The 14,759-nt window shown below is 37.2% G+C and overlaps 1 protein-coding gene across 1 annotated transcript in view; it reads right to left on the minus strand.

The window, feature by feature from the left end:
* Positions 1 to 746: 746 nt before the first annotated feature.
* LOC135206689 (gamma-glutamyl hydrolase-like) overlaps positions 747 to 14,759 on the minus strand; it is a 28,173-nt gene continuing 14,160 nt past the window's right edge. Inside the window, exons 4-10 of the mRNA XM_064238103.1 lie at positions 14,336 to 14,386; positions 13,632 to 13,707; positions 12,390 to 12,543; positions 11,958 to 12,064; positions 10,613 to 10,732; positions 3,342 to 3,459; positions 747 to 1,303 (exon numbers count right to left, since the gene is read on the minus strand). Coding sequence (XP_064094173.1) covers positions 1,185 to 1,303; positions 3,342 to 3,459; positions 10,613 to 10,732; positions 11,958 to 12,064; positions 12,390 to 12,543; positions 13,632 to 13,707; positions 14,336 to 14,386 — 745 coding nt within the window. The 3' untranslated portion in view covers positions 747 to 1,184. The remainder of the gene's footprint in view (positions 1,304 to 3,341; positions 3,460 to 10,612; positions 10,733 to 11,957; positions 12,065 to 12,389; positions 12,544 to 13,631; positions 13,708 to 14,335; positions 14,387 to 14,759) is intronic.

A 14,759-nucleotide genomic window follows, 5' to 3' on the forward strand; every position in this document is an offset into this window, starting at 1 on the left:
TAATATAATATAAGATATATACAGTATATACCTGCTCTAGATTTATATAAAAAATGAAGTGCATATACTCGAAGTGGAGTCTTTTTAACCGCTAAGGTCGAATTGTTCATTGTAAAAACTTCAAGTCGGCTCTTTTAATGTCATGTGTGTGATAAAAGTGATTCCACGAAAAATGGGTTTGATTGGGTTCCTCCTTCAAGTGTGGCTCGTTCTTTTTTTTTCCACTCTTAGAAATTCTGATCGGTGGTAAATTTACCTCAAGTTCCCATATTTTTTAGGACAGTCCATTTGGGTGTATGCTCTGAAGTGAAGTTTGGTTGTATATTGTATACCTTACAACTACATGTGGGACTAAGAGCCACAGTGGCGTGATCGGTACGGTCTTAGCCTGCCTCCTCGGTGGCGGAGAGTTCGATTTTCAGACATTCCACCGAGGTGTTAGAGATGTGTATTTTTGGTGATAGAAGTTCACTCTCGACGTGGTTCGGAATTCGCGTAAAGCCGTTGGTCCCGTTGCTGAATAACCACTGGTTACATGCAACGTCAAAACACTATACAAACAAAATATATGTCAAAATATGGTGGGAGACTTAAGTACGGTTACCCTTTTGCTTATTATTTACCATCAAAGGTTTATGATACATTAGTTACAAATGTTTGTAAAAAAGTTTTCCATAATAGACAGACAGTCTAATATTCCTACATGAATATTATTTGTATTATGAATTTTATAGATACACTAATCATTTTAATTTTATAAAATTTTATGAATAAGAGTAGTACAGTCAGAATGAATCGAACAAAGAATCTGCAAAAAGATCAATAGATCATCAATAGTTTTTAAGACTTAAGGAACTAAAAACATTATCATCTAATAACTATCTAAAAAAATTTTGGTTTGATGTGCTCGATCAGAGTATTATGATCATTTTAGAAAAAAATAATTTTCAACTTCAGACATGCATTTTAAAGCAGCATTTAGAAGATTAAGCTATCTTGTGATATATATAATTACATTAGTTTTTTTCATGCCCTATCACTAGATATAGTAAAAAAATCAAATCACAGATCCACAAGCTTCACAGTCCGCATTCTCAGTACTGATGGAAAAGCCTAAGCAAGTTATCTAATTTTCAGTGATGACAGTATTCCACACTACCCTCGACTACTGGTTTCAATTTGTCCTAGAACAAATATATCTGTTCCATTGGAGACAACTGGCCAGTATAAACAGGAGAGTAGTTGTAAATGAGGCTTCTCTGCTCCTCTGCGGTATCAGCGAATCTGTGCTTATTCCTCCGGGCTGTTGAAAAAAAAAAAAGCATGATTAAAAAGGAAAGGTAGTATTGGGTTGGAAAGAAAAACGTACAGCAAGAAGAGAAGAAGGAAGAGCAGATTCAGTTTCAGAGTTTTATGAATGGATTGCAAATAGTGAGTACTAATGGCCATCATGCATAGGTCAGTACTTGTACAAGCCAAGCAGCCAACATCTACACAGCCGAAGACTTTTGCTAACAAGTATGAGCTTAGGAGTTATTTAATACAGTAATTGCTTAATATAATTGTGTTCATCAGAATTAATTACTCCTTCCTCGAGTCTGACAACATACTTCAAGGGTATTCTAAGCTGAATTACTTCGTGGCTGACGTCAGTCGGTTGTCATGGCAACATGGTAAGACTCCTTTGAAGGGCGGTGGAAGCTACCACCTTGACTGTAACTGGAGGATCTTCCTACGAACTAAACTGATCGACTAAATTTATTTTACAAAGTCTTATTTCAGAATTTTCATCTCATTAAATACTCGGATTAAGCAGATTTTGTTTAACCTAGATTCAGGTTTCTGAGTAAACATGCTACAAATAAATGAATGTATTGGATGGCATCATGATACGCACACTAAAACCAACATTCCCTTTTCTAACTGCTTAAAAAGGACGATCTGCATAAGTGTTAGAAAAAAGTTGGGATAAAGGCTCAAAAAGAAACTCGTGGGTGATTGATTGGTATTGATCAAGTAGGCCTTACGACAGCACAAGCACTTTGCCAAAGGCGGTCCCTTGATAATGGAAAGTTCTTGCAAGGAAATTAAGAAGCATAGTATGGCCCTCTGCAAACTGTGTACTATTTACTGAACTAACTCTTTGAATGGTTATGTAATGTGATGCATTTTGATCCTGAACTGATATTTTCTAAAAAAAAATGTCAAGCAGCTTTTACCTAGGTCGACAGGTATCGATCGCGCGACATGTCCCCATTAACGTATGCATATAACGGTAATTGTACCTGGCCTATACAGCAAGTGGGCGGATTCGTGACCAAGAATTGAAAGCGGATTATGAATAAAATACATAAGCTTTAAAGTACCCGACTCTCTCTCTCTCTCTGGGCAGTTGAAATAACATCAAAGGTTTGGACTTTTACGCTTTATTAAGACCTGACTTTCAACATTTAATTGCCGAGTGCCGCGTTTAATCCCTGAGGCAGAAAAGTAAAATGAATACACGGGTCGCCTAAAATAGCATCTGAAAGATCAAGAGTGACCTGGTTTGAGGCGCCATATTTATTGTTCGCTTTAGTAATTAATGTCAACAGCCACAGTTGTAATTATCTTTCTTTTTAGGTACTGTTCCATAAAAAAAAGTTCTGCTTTAAAGACTCATAATGAACTTCAGTTACTGATTTGGAATTTTTCTTTAGGATTTCCATTTATGGAGTAAAAAAAATAGGTTACACATTCTTCCTTCAGGGACAACGTACGTTTTCAAAGCAAATCTTCGCAATTTACTTCAGAAGAATGGTCCTAACAGTCACAGAGTTGTTTTGAAAGTGAAGGTATGGTCGTTAACTCGTTTCACTTCTATTTTGGCAAAATCATTATTATCAGAGTTGTGAATCCAAATGAGTTTATTTATTTCGCCAGCGGCTTCCTAACCATATTATTTAATAAGATTTGTGATATTATTTTGTTCGGCAATGAAAAGACTTAGCCTACTGAGAGAAATTTATACCGTTATGAATATCGGGCATTGACCATTTATCGGTCAACGCAATTTTAAGAAACTTCAAATTAATTTGATATCGCGCTCTAATGACTGAAAATGCTCGCTCTCCCATTCAAAATTAACTTTTTACACCACTGACCATTAATAATAACCGAATCTACTCAAAGAAGTCCTCGACAAGGAAATCCCTTAACTCCCGAAGGGGGTGAAACCAATCATGAAGGTAATTCTCTCTCTCTCTCTCTCTCTCTCTCTCTCTCTCTCTCTCTCTCTCTCTCTCTCTCTCTCTCTCTCTCTCTCTCTCGTTGGTTTAGGTTAACCATCTGAAAAAACTTACCATAATTGACATAGACTTGGGCGAAATGATTTGCAGTGTCAATGGCAACACTTGAATGTGGAATATGGTCGTGTCCTGGTTTTGTGGTCCATTCATAGGGGCTCTTCTCTGGGTGAAACTGTTGGAGAAAGAAGGCTGTTACATGAGCAGTTCGGAAAACATTGATAAAAAGTGGCTCTTAAGTCTCACTGAACTACTTATGGAAAATAAAACATTAGGGGTTCATCAAAGGGATGTACGGTAATGCAGTCTGAAACTGGTCACGTTTATGACCACTAAGGATTATAACCCAGTAACTAAGTACCATGCACTCTACCTTTAAACTGAAAAGTAGTAGCCAATAATTCATCCACTATAATAACGTAGGCTTTGGTGAATCTTGGATAATCTGATTCATGACTAAACCTTACAAAACTTAACCAGTCAATAAAAAGCACTTTCATTTCAAGTTGGTTGATTTCAATGACAGGTCATCTAACCAGACTTTCAAATATCAACCAAGTTGGTTAGTTGGCTTGTGCCATCACGACTAACCTTAGTGTGATCAGCTGTTGAGGGATGAGGCCTGACAGGAAGGGATCTCTAGACTCTTCCCACCCAACAAATGGAGGAATGCATCTCAAGTCTAAAACCTTATATGAAATGAATTTACTATTCCATACCCGTCTTGAAGTATGGTTTTAATTTGGAACATCTGTTAAATCTTAATATAAATTAATTATCAGTCACGAATGCTTGCTACTCAAAAGTCACGCTGCTCGGTGGCTTACGTCCAGTAAATTTTTAATAGGTAAATGAATAAATAAAAAAAGGTCAAATGGGAGAAAGACAACCATGCAGGCAGGACACGCTATTTGAACATTGCCCGAATTATTTTTGTTGCAGAGGCAATGGTATAGCACGATTTTATCACTTATGAACAACGTTCCACCAACCAACTGCAATGTTAAACGGAGCCATCATACCTCACAACTGAAAAGTTATTAGAAATAGTTTTGCAAAAGACGATAGCTTCCCATGATCCCAACCTTAGCTCAAGATATCTGATGTTCTTGGTGAAGCTGTTTACCTATGTTGAATACTTTGCATTCAAACACTGCGTTCTTATAAATCTAAATGCAGACTGATCAGACGAACATATATCAAGGCTAGGCCAACTTAAATAAGAAAATAGTCAGCTCAGTTCGGCAACGCGTGTGCATGAAATGAAAAACGGCATTTTCAAATAAACAGAAAAATATCGTGTTGTTCTGAATGAAAACAATTCCATAGATATATTCCCCCTCTGCTCAGCGTTCCCTCGCTCCCCCCCTTTTTTTTGGGGGGACGCCCACCCGATTAAAGATGATGTTTTCGAAGGGCGTCGGAGCCATGCACGTGCAGGTAAATATAACCACTGCAGCAGGTGAACACTTTTAAAGAATTTCCACCACACAGAATGAAAAACAAAAATAAGGTGAGTAAGAGAAAACTCAAACTTTTCTTCTTTGGAGAGGACTGCGTGAAAAATTATATTCCCCTATGAAAACCGATTAAAAGGCCGTGGGTGTTTTCAGAGGAAACAGGAAAAACGGTGGCTTATCCGAAAAGCCTTCATGGAAAAATTGAATCGCTCACGCAAGAACATTGAAAAGTTATTTTCCTAAAGGGAAACACTGATTGGAAAAATCAAAATTCTGAAAGAAGCTACCGAAAAACTATTTATCTCAACTGCTAAGCCTTTTCAAGAGGGAAGGCTGAACTGAAAATTTCTCAAAGAGAAGGCTGAAAATCAGTCTTTTTCTCCACCAGTAAAGAGTGAAACAATTAAGCCAGAAAGATGGAACAGAAAAAACATGAAATGTTCCAACAGAAAATTCAAAAATGATGAAAAGGCTAATAGGAATTGTTTCTTCCCTTCTACCCTTAAACGTCGAACACTATTCGCCGATACTTCCTTCCATATTTGAATAAGGGCGTTTTCCCTTCCCATCTCCTCCCTTCTCCAATTTCTTCCCATTTTGTGCAAGTTGGGCGAGGGCATTTGGTTGCCCGTTCTACCGGAACAAAAGTCGAATTTCCAAGAGAAATGGATCAGCCCAACCTGAGCACTAATGATGGTCCAAAGGAGAAGACGGCAAAAGCCTATTAACAAAATGGAAATTATATTATGTAATATATACAAGACATAACCATGAAATGCAAAAAAGAACAGTATCTGCGCCGTGAACGGCATTGGAGCTACACATCCACATTATTTACAAAGCAACAAAGAACTGATAAAGTGCTTAAACTGTTTTCCCTTACGGTTTGGCAAACAATGCCGAGTGTTTGGACTGGTAAGACAAAGACAAACAATATCTATCTATCTATCTATCTATCTATCTATCTATCTATCTATCTATCTATCTATATCTATATATATACATATATATATATATATATATATATATTATATATATATATATATATATATATATAATATATATATATATATTATATATATATATATATATATATATATATATATATATATATATTTATATATCATTGGTTTTTAAATACTTTTATGCACTCAGCAAAGTCATGGTCAGTGAGAGTACTGAAACCTGATCAGAAAGAGTATTCACAAATATACTCTATGAAAAAACAGAACGAAGTCTTCGATGGAGAGAGAGAGAAAAAAAAAGCCTCCTTCCACATCTAGAGCAATCTCCACCCCAACTGACTAAACAACCACCCCCCTCTCCCCCCCAAAAAAACTTGATAACCTGATAACTGATGGTTATCACAAAATTAAAAAATAAAATTATTAATAAGCCTTGAAATATCTTTACAAATGAAACACTGAAGAAACACTATTAAATCATTCTGGTTTTATATGTACGATAACAAATCAGGTAAAACATGAACAAACTGCGATATATTTCTTATGAAATATATCTTTAACAAAGCTGAAAGTGGCTCGCGGTTCGCACTGGGATGACTGACAGCCCTAGACCAACTCTGGGAAATTACAGTACACGTCATCCTGCATTCGAAGCAGATTTTACCCTGAGATGGAGCACAGAGACGTACGTGCCTTCCGCTTGACTGAGAGCAACAAGACCTCTACAGACACGCTTGCGTGAGACATGCGATCCCCCATTTTTTCCCTTTTATTTTCAAGGTACGTATACTGGAGGTGGCAATAACGTCCATTAGCGAAATGGTTGCAAGCCGTGGTCGTAAATTTTCATAATGCTAGAAATAACTTTTGTAATTAAAGCAAGATTTTAACAGACTAAATCGCATTGAATGAATGTGTGTGTGTGTGTGTGTGTGTGTGTGTGTGTGTGTGTAGAGAGAGAGAGAGAGAGAGAGAGAGAGAGAGAGAGATATGCCCAGAACTTCCTTCGCCCTTGATACATAAGATTCAGAGGCAGCAGTACTACTTACTCTCTCCAGCCAATGTAAGATTGCCTAAGAGAAAAGAGAAAAGGTTTATCCGGTAAAAACTGAGAGGCAGGAGAGAGCAGATTTCGTTCTTTAACACGCTCCAAGAGTTGGAGAAAAAAATCTATGCTGGCTGTAAATTATTGCAAGTAACCGAACTAGCGGCAGGAACACATACACACGTATGTATAGTATGTGAAAGCTTATGCAGGCTGTAAATCACAAAAAGTAACCGCATAAGAAGAAAGCCTATGCTTACATCTCTACTTAGTGTGTATGTATTTTTAATTTTTCTTTGTTAAGTCATTACATATCTATGCTATTCATAGAAATGAAGTTGCCACAACCAATTACGAGGCAACACACTTGAACCATGCTGAAAATCGCAACTTTATTTTTGGGGAAATTCTATTTCAACTTTGTGAGAACTATTTACTGTCCTACAGTCTACATCAAACAAATATAATCATAAGAGCTCGTTAACCGATTTGTAACCCTATAAGGAGGCCCTTTACTGTGCAGTAATGAAATACTCCAAATAATATATCGGATATCTAGCGATGATGTTCTGGCTTATTCGAGGCAGTCCAAAGTGGTCAAAATAATGCATGAAATTAATCCCTTCAAACTGCATTTAAACACGAAGCTGCTGGTAGTATGTAGATGTAATTGCTAGGTAAACATAACTGTCATAGTCTTCGAAAACCAACATTAAATTAAAACTAATCTTTTTATGCCTTTGGACAGAGTATATTTTTCGACATATAACGAATGTTGACTATAAATACTAACATACTGAAAGGACGTACATCCTGCGAGCATTTAGCATACAGGTTTACATAGTAGTACCACCAGAATAAAAGCAAGTGAGCAGTAAACTCTGATGGCGCTAATTACACATTTCCTGGTCATGAACAGCCACGCTTCAATTGCAAATAACATGACCTTATTGGCGCTGTAAATACTTTCCAAAACATTGCAGCATCTATCGACGCAAGAAACAATTGGAATCGGTTTTCCTAAAAAAAAAAAAACAACAACAACAAAAAAAAAAAAACAACAACAACGGCGCACTACACATGTAGTTGACAGCGATTTCGTATTTTTATTCTTGATATAAAACTGTTTTAACGGGTTTTATTATTTTTTTTCTTTTTATACGAGAGTAGCCAACCAATCACGTCCGAGCAGTGGTGATTTGAATATTCCCCTTTTATTGGCGATGTTCCATGAATTATAAATAGCAGACAAACGAGGAGAGAGAGAGAGAGAGAGAGAGAGAGAGAGAGAGAGAGAGAGAGAGAGAGAGACTTTGCCTTTAAATCTTGTAATGCTATAGTTTCATTTGAATGACAGGTTATTTTAAAGGCGATGGACTCATGGGGGAATAAAGAGCGTCCTGGTGGTGGTGATGATGCACGACCAAAGGGCGTGGTAGAAGCATGACGGGAGCGAGATCACAGAGGGAAGAAAGAGCGGGAAATATCTTTTTTTATTTTCCTTCCAAGCCGGGTGTTGGACGCATCGCCACTATTGCCATTAAACAGAGCGCTAGTTAACAGGTAGCCAGATTAAGTAGATGGACCATTCAGGTGTTTATATAATGTTAGTCACTTTTTTTACGAATAGGCCTATATTGAGGCGATTATGACATCAGAATGACGTTCACTGTTTCTTGTTTACGGTGTTCGAGTAAGAGAAGCTTGGATTTGAATCAATATCTACATACATGTATTAGTTAAGTGATGACAAAGATACGGCATGGAAAAGAAAACCGACACACTGCAAAATACTGAAAACAAAAACCGGATTCCAGAGGGAATCCGTAACCATCATCAATTTTACAAAAGGATGCTGCGCGACATAAACATAGGATTTCCAAATGTTAACGGTTTTGCACTCGCAGGCTCAAGTTTTACTTGCACCGGACATGGTTGGAGAACCGAACTACGGAATGTTTTTTGTTCAGAAAATCTGTACTAGTCTTCTACACTTCACGTAAGATTCATATGACTGACAGAAGTGTACAAATGTGTTATTTTGAGGTTATATGCGTAAGATAATTTGTGATAGTGAGCGTGTACGGTCCACGGTTGGGAAACTAAGCAAAAGTGTTTTGAATAGTCGATCCGTGCTATGTCGGCTTTTGAAACTATGAAGGGGTGGATGTGTCAGGTGCTTTGAATGCAGCAAAGGTATCTGACAGACAGAAATGGAGTTGTTGGTATGCAAGATGTTGTCAGAGTAAATGAGATTGCAGAGAGGTTCATGGAGATTGTTTACATATAGGGCTTGATTGCTGAAAATAGATGGTTTCTAGTGAAGGAGATTCATCAGTACATCTGGAAGAGAAAATGGCACGGAAAGGATGATTAAATTGAGTTAGTAAAGAGTGGATGGATGAGCAAGACGCTGAACATAATAATATTAAGAGAAGGAGTGATTTGGGATATATTTGAAAGAAGTGGAAGTTGAGATGGATCAAAGTTTTCACGTGAAAATGTGATAAGTTCACCAGATTGTGAAAATTGTAAAGGGATAGCATCAACTTAGTAGTACATCAGGGAAGATGCATGATATGGTTTGACCGATGAAGTACAACAGGTGACAGTAAGAATGACAGGCGACGAGTTCGGGTTCAGACAAGGAAGAGGGTCTATGGATCCAATGTTGTTGCGAGATAGAAGAGGCAGGGAAAAAGTTGTACATAACATACCTAACCCTTAAGAGGGTTATGCTAGAACTGATATAAAGGTAATGCGGAGTGTTGTGGAAATATGGTACTGAAGTAGTTGAGAGCGATGAACATTTGTTAAGATGGAAGTGAAGCACATTACAGTACTCATACAAGAGTGACAGGTCTGGTGTAAATATAGGTCTGAGACAAAGGTACATTATGTCCCCATGGCTGTCATATCTTGATAGATGATTTGATGCACTTATTCAAAGAAAGGGGAGATATGTACAATAAGAAAATTTATCTTGAATGAAGCGTGAAATGGCTTATATTTGTACAAGTGGTAGAGCTGATAAGCAATAGTAAAAAGAAACTGCAGGAACTAGTGAAAACACTTTTAAAAGTGTTTGTAAGATGAGATGATAAATGCAAACCAGAGGACGGAACGTTAGGTGCTACTATGGGTAGTGGAAGAATTAAATCAGTTGATTTGAGTAGGTATTTGAGAGGAAAGAAATAACAGATGATAGTAGGATGAGAGAAGAGGCGAGTTTGCATTGTGCAAAAGATTGGGAAGATACTTGATGGAAGTCAAGGAGTGTATGAAAAAAAAAAAATTGAGCCAGCTCTTCTTTATCGAAGAGAAGTGGATGTTGGATTTGAATGAAACTGAAAAGGAGGAAGCTGGAATGATAAATTTACGCGTGTGCATGCCGCGAAACCATCGAAAAAGTGGTAATTGTGGAGATAGGTATATGTAGTAAGAAGGTTAGCATAAGTGAGAGGATGGAACAGTGTTTTAAGATTGTTCAGTCATGTAGAAAAAAAGTACAGATTGGGAAAGCGTGTACTATAATTATGAAATATTAGAATGGGAGGAGAGGAGAACCTGAAAGTAAGATGTAAGATAAATAAGTGTATTTGCAGTATGTGTATATAAAGGTTCAATGTGATGCTGATTGGACTTACTGTATAGGTGTATGAAGAGGATAATATTCTAGAAGCAACTGAAAGTTTGAATGTGTAAGGTACTGGTGTCTTGATATTTCCATAGATCCACCCCCTGATAGGGGATACAGCTTAATAAAGAACAAGTATACCTGCATTTTCTAATCATACTCAATATAAAATCTGTTTTCCTTCCAATTCTAGGTATACATTCAGAAATCGACCGTGTTACCTGTACGGCGAAGAATGGGTAGTCCCAAGCTTCAACTGCAGCCAAGTACTCCACTCCTCTTCGATCTGCGCTGTATGCCAAAGGCCTGAAGATTTTGTCAAGTCCGAAGGCACTGAAATTCTACAAAGGAAGAAATGACATTAACTAATCAGGAACGGTTAGATAAAATAAAATAGTAAAAATTAAAATAATTACAGTTATTTAATTTAGGCTGTTATGACAGTTAATATTTCAACAAGATTGGTAACATCTCTGAGATACAGTGGAAATGGGGAATGAAAGGTCACCACATACGAAGGTGGTCACTACAGGAGGGATCGTGTTCAAAGAGGGTCTCCACAACTCAGACAATCTGATAAGGACTCTACAGAAGTAGGGTCACTTGGTTGTAACAAAGGGGAATAAAAGACGAAGGAGAGCTCTTCAGCAACTTATTGGTGCTCAATAGACGGGGAAGAGGAGGCGGAGGAGAAGTCTCTTCTTCCTATTTTCTCTATGTACAGCAGGGTTATTTCTGTCAGAACGACCCTCAATTCCTGTCAGTTTCTGCCCGACGTTTAACAGAGCATCTTTTGCGTGAAGCTTCATACTGATATTCTTTCTACCATCACCAATAAGGGGTTTCATGAGCAGACATTGCAACGAACGTTGAGCTTTGCTCACTACAAACAACAAAGGGTGTTTCCAAGCATTGCCCTTTCAGGAGGTTAAGCCTGCTTATTATCATCCATCAATAAAACTTACGTCTAAAAGTCGCTATTTGATATAAAAGGTTGATAAAATTAAATTTACCATACACTCTACAAGTGATTAACGGATAAATATGGTAAAACGCACACACACAAGCTTAACTTTCCCAACGCTGAGTTTTAATTAAATTATAATTGCCTTATTCGGAAAAATATGACCTCAAACATCTTTATTGCACTGCAACTTTAAAATCAATTTCTTTCTTAGTTGACAAAGGAAGAGGAGGGTTCTTTGAAAAGAAAAAAAATATTGACCCAGACCAGATGCCGAGAGGCTACGTCATTTCCTACTAAAGGTGAAAAAAAAAATTATCTTTTCTTTTCCTTCTGGAGAAGTCAGTTATCTCTCGCAGTTCTACTTATCATGAACGTAAAAGCACATAGTCTATAGTTTCCTTTGTAATTTAAACTTTTTCTTCCCTTTTCTATTTTGCTTTAGGCCTAAACTAAATAACAGGTTCAGACTTGTTCCTATGTACTATATACACACACACGAGAGAGAGAGAGAGAGAGAGAGAGAGAGAGAGAGAGAGAGAGAGAGAGAATACGATTAGATTTGCGTTCTTCACGTAAGAGAACAACGAATGGGAAGTTACCTTGGGAGTAAGACAATACTTGTGGAAATTGCTGGTGATTGGTTCTGACGTCAAGGCTTTAATCAGTCTTTTTGGTAGATGGCGCAGCAGATATCCGTCTGCATAATCTACAGAAGGAAGAAAACAGAGAGTAATGGAAAGAGAATACTTATGAATGAGGATAAATCTATGCAGTTATTCGAAAATGCTTCATAAAGTTATGCGGTTAATTAAAACTGTATCCGTCAAAGACAAGGAGGCCATGTGTCATCCTTTATAGCCATTACTCGTTGTATACATATTACTCGTTGTATACAAAATTGTATACATATTCCCATAAACTTGCCAGATATTAGTCCTAGTCTGTTCGAAAATGTTTTAACAAAATCTCTTACAACCTTTAAAAAATCAATAAAAATATATACATTACATCGATTTACGTATCCAACTTACCAGAATCCAACTTAATACGGTTGGCAATGTTTTGGGCATCGCACACGGCCCTGACCTCCTGCCCACCGGCCGCAAGTCCCATCATGAGTTCGAAGCCCAAACAGGTACCCCACAGCGGGAACACATCCCCTCTGTCATTCATGTCCTTTGCGATCTGCAGGAGGTTAAACGAAAATTGTGAATGGGAGCAGGAGAAAATACGGTGTGCAGTCGGGAGAAGAGAGAGTTGAAAAACATTTCAAATATGAAAACACTAGGAACTGACATTAGAGAAAGGTTAAAAAGAACTGAACTCTTTGGCAGTTTTAATGTTTTCTAGTTATACATTCATTCGGATGGAAGTTATCAGTTCAATGGTAAAAAAATCGCGATAAACCTCAATATTGGCTACGAATACGAGTGGCATACACTGCATGCACCAGCAACACGCGGCTTAAATCTCCTGTGTGGAATTTATTACAATTATGATGATTTCTAACAAAGCGCCGACTGCATTCATAATTAATAGAATATCCAACTTAAAATAGAGGTTCGAATTACAATATTCTATCGCTTCGCCGAAGCCTACACTACACTCTTGATCTTGTGGAATAATGGGTGTACAGTCCAAACAATGGCAATTAAAACGTTGACATGTCGGTCTGAAATTACTTACTATATTTGCATAATAACTCGTCCTTCTAATTATTGGTTATGCTGATACCCTAAAACTATTGAGTTAATATCGAAGACTACTGACTATAATAATATACAGCCACCCATCTCCTATAAATATGGACACTATTATAATGCCTTTCTTACAAATAGTACTATGGTACTTCTATTAACCTCACATTCTCTTGTTGAATGCAGTGCAGTATTCATTACAAGTTTGGTAACAAGGCTTTGAGATTCAAAAGAAAGGAAATTACATATTAGTCACCAAAAACACTACACAAATATTACCTTCATAAAAGATAAACATTTTCATTGAAAATACAGTAATGTATATATAACTGTTCCAAATATCACTTATAAAAAACTTAAGCGATTCCTAGGCAGAACGGTGTTAGTCGTTTCCTTCAATTAATTGATCGAATTAATTCCCGAGAAAAACTGTTGGACAACAACAGAAAGGACTTGTTACCAGTGGAAGGCATTTCAGCTAAGAAAATGTTATCTGATAATACTGGGTATGTGAACTATAGAGAAGAAAGAGGGCGTCGACGACCGCGGTCATTGTAACGCCTGATAAATACCCACCTCATAGATGATCTTCCCAGCTCTTCCAAATGCACTGGTTTCATCAATAGCCACGGCACCTCCAGGAAACAACAAACTGTATTGAAAATAAAAGCAATCCGTCCGTCATCACAAACTACCATCAAGTACAAAACCTCAGACTGGACAAACAACAAAATATTCTGGCATGGCTAGACAGGAAGAACCATCTTGACTGGTATGGGACAAAGCCCTTTACGTTGTTTTCACTTTTGATGGTTCCAAATTCCCGAGGCGTATTTACAATTTCAAAATGAGTAACACTCAAAGCAGATTTCATTCTATATTCACTTGAAGTACAGACTCTATAAGGTTACTTAACTAGAAACAGTACCTCATTAAATAAATGACACAATTTGACCCAAATGTAAGTCAGACTTTAACTTTGAACATGAGAATTCATACTCAATACAGTTACTAATGTAAAAGAAATATACTCATTTTTTAACTGATGTTCAAGGTAAGGAGAATCGAGCAGGTTCTCGAAAGTTCTTGTTGCATAATTATTCTTACATCAGCGTTGATTCTTTCAACATTTTAGTGACTGGTGAGATTATGAGATTTTTATCAATTATATTCCCATGTATGTTTAACTATACGTAAACCAAAGTGATGTCAGTCTTCGACCACAGTCGTAAAACAAAGAATTTGGACACAACAAGAGTACTCAGGCTTAAGAAACTTACCCATTGATCGACTTCATCATGTGCTCATAGTACTCTCGATCTTTGTTGACACTGCGAATAGAATAAAGAACGTAGTTAAACATCTACAAAATAACGAAGAAAAACTTAAGTTCACATACAAGCGTCCTGTGTAACAAAGTGGGAGACGGATTGAGGATATGACATCACAAAAGAAGTCTCGGAGACAGTGTCAGACAAATCAAAACTACAAAGAATATCCTGTAGCAAGTTGAGTGTTAGTGGCATTAAATCTTATTAATTGGTTGTTTCTAAGAACCGTTTGTAATCTCCGGATGTAGTTATGCCTTTTTTGGGGGCATTTGCGTACGCAACTAGACACGGTTTTAAAAAAGAATAGTGTCAACAACAGCTATAACAATAATAAAGAAGAAGAAGAAGAGAGCAACAGCATTTTGGAGACATC

This window comes from Macrobrachium nipponense, chromosome 11 (genome assembly GCF_015104395.2).
Source record: "Macrobrachium nipponense isolate FS-2020 chromosome 11, ASM1510439v2, whole genome shotgun sequence".
NCBI lineage: Eukaryota > Metazoa > Arthropoda > Malacostraca > Decapoda > Palaemonidae > Macrobrachium > Macrobrachium nipponense.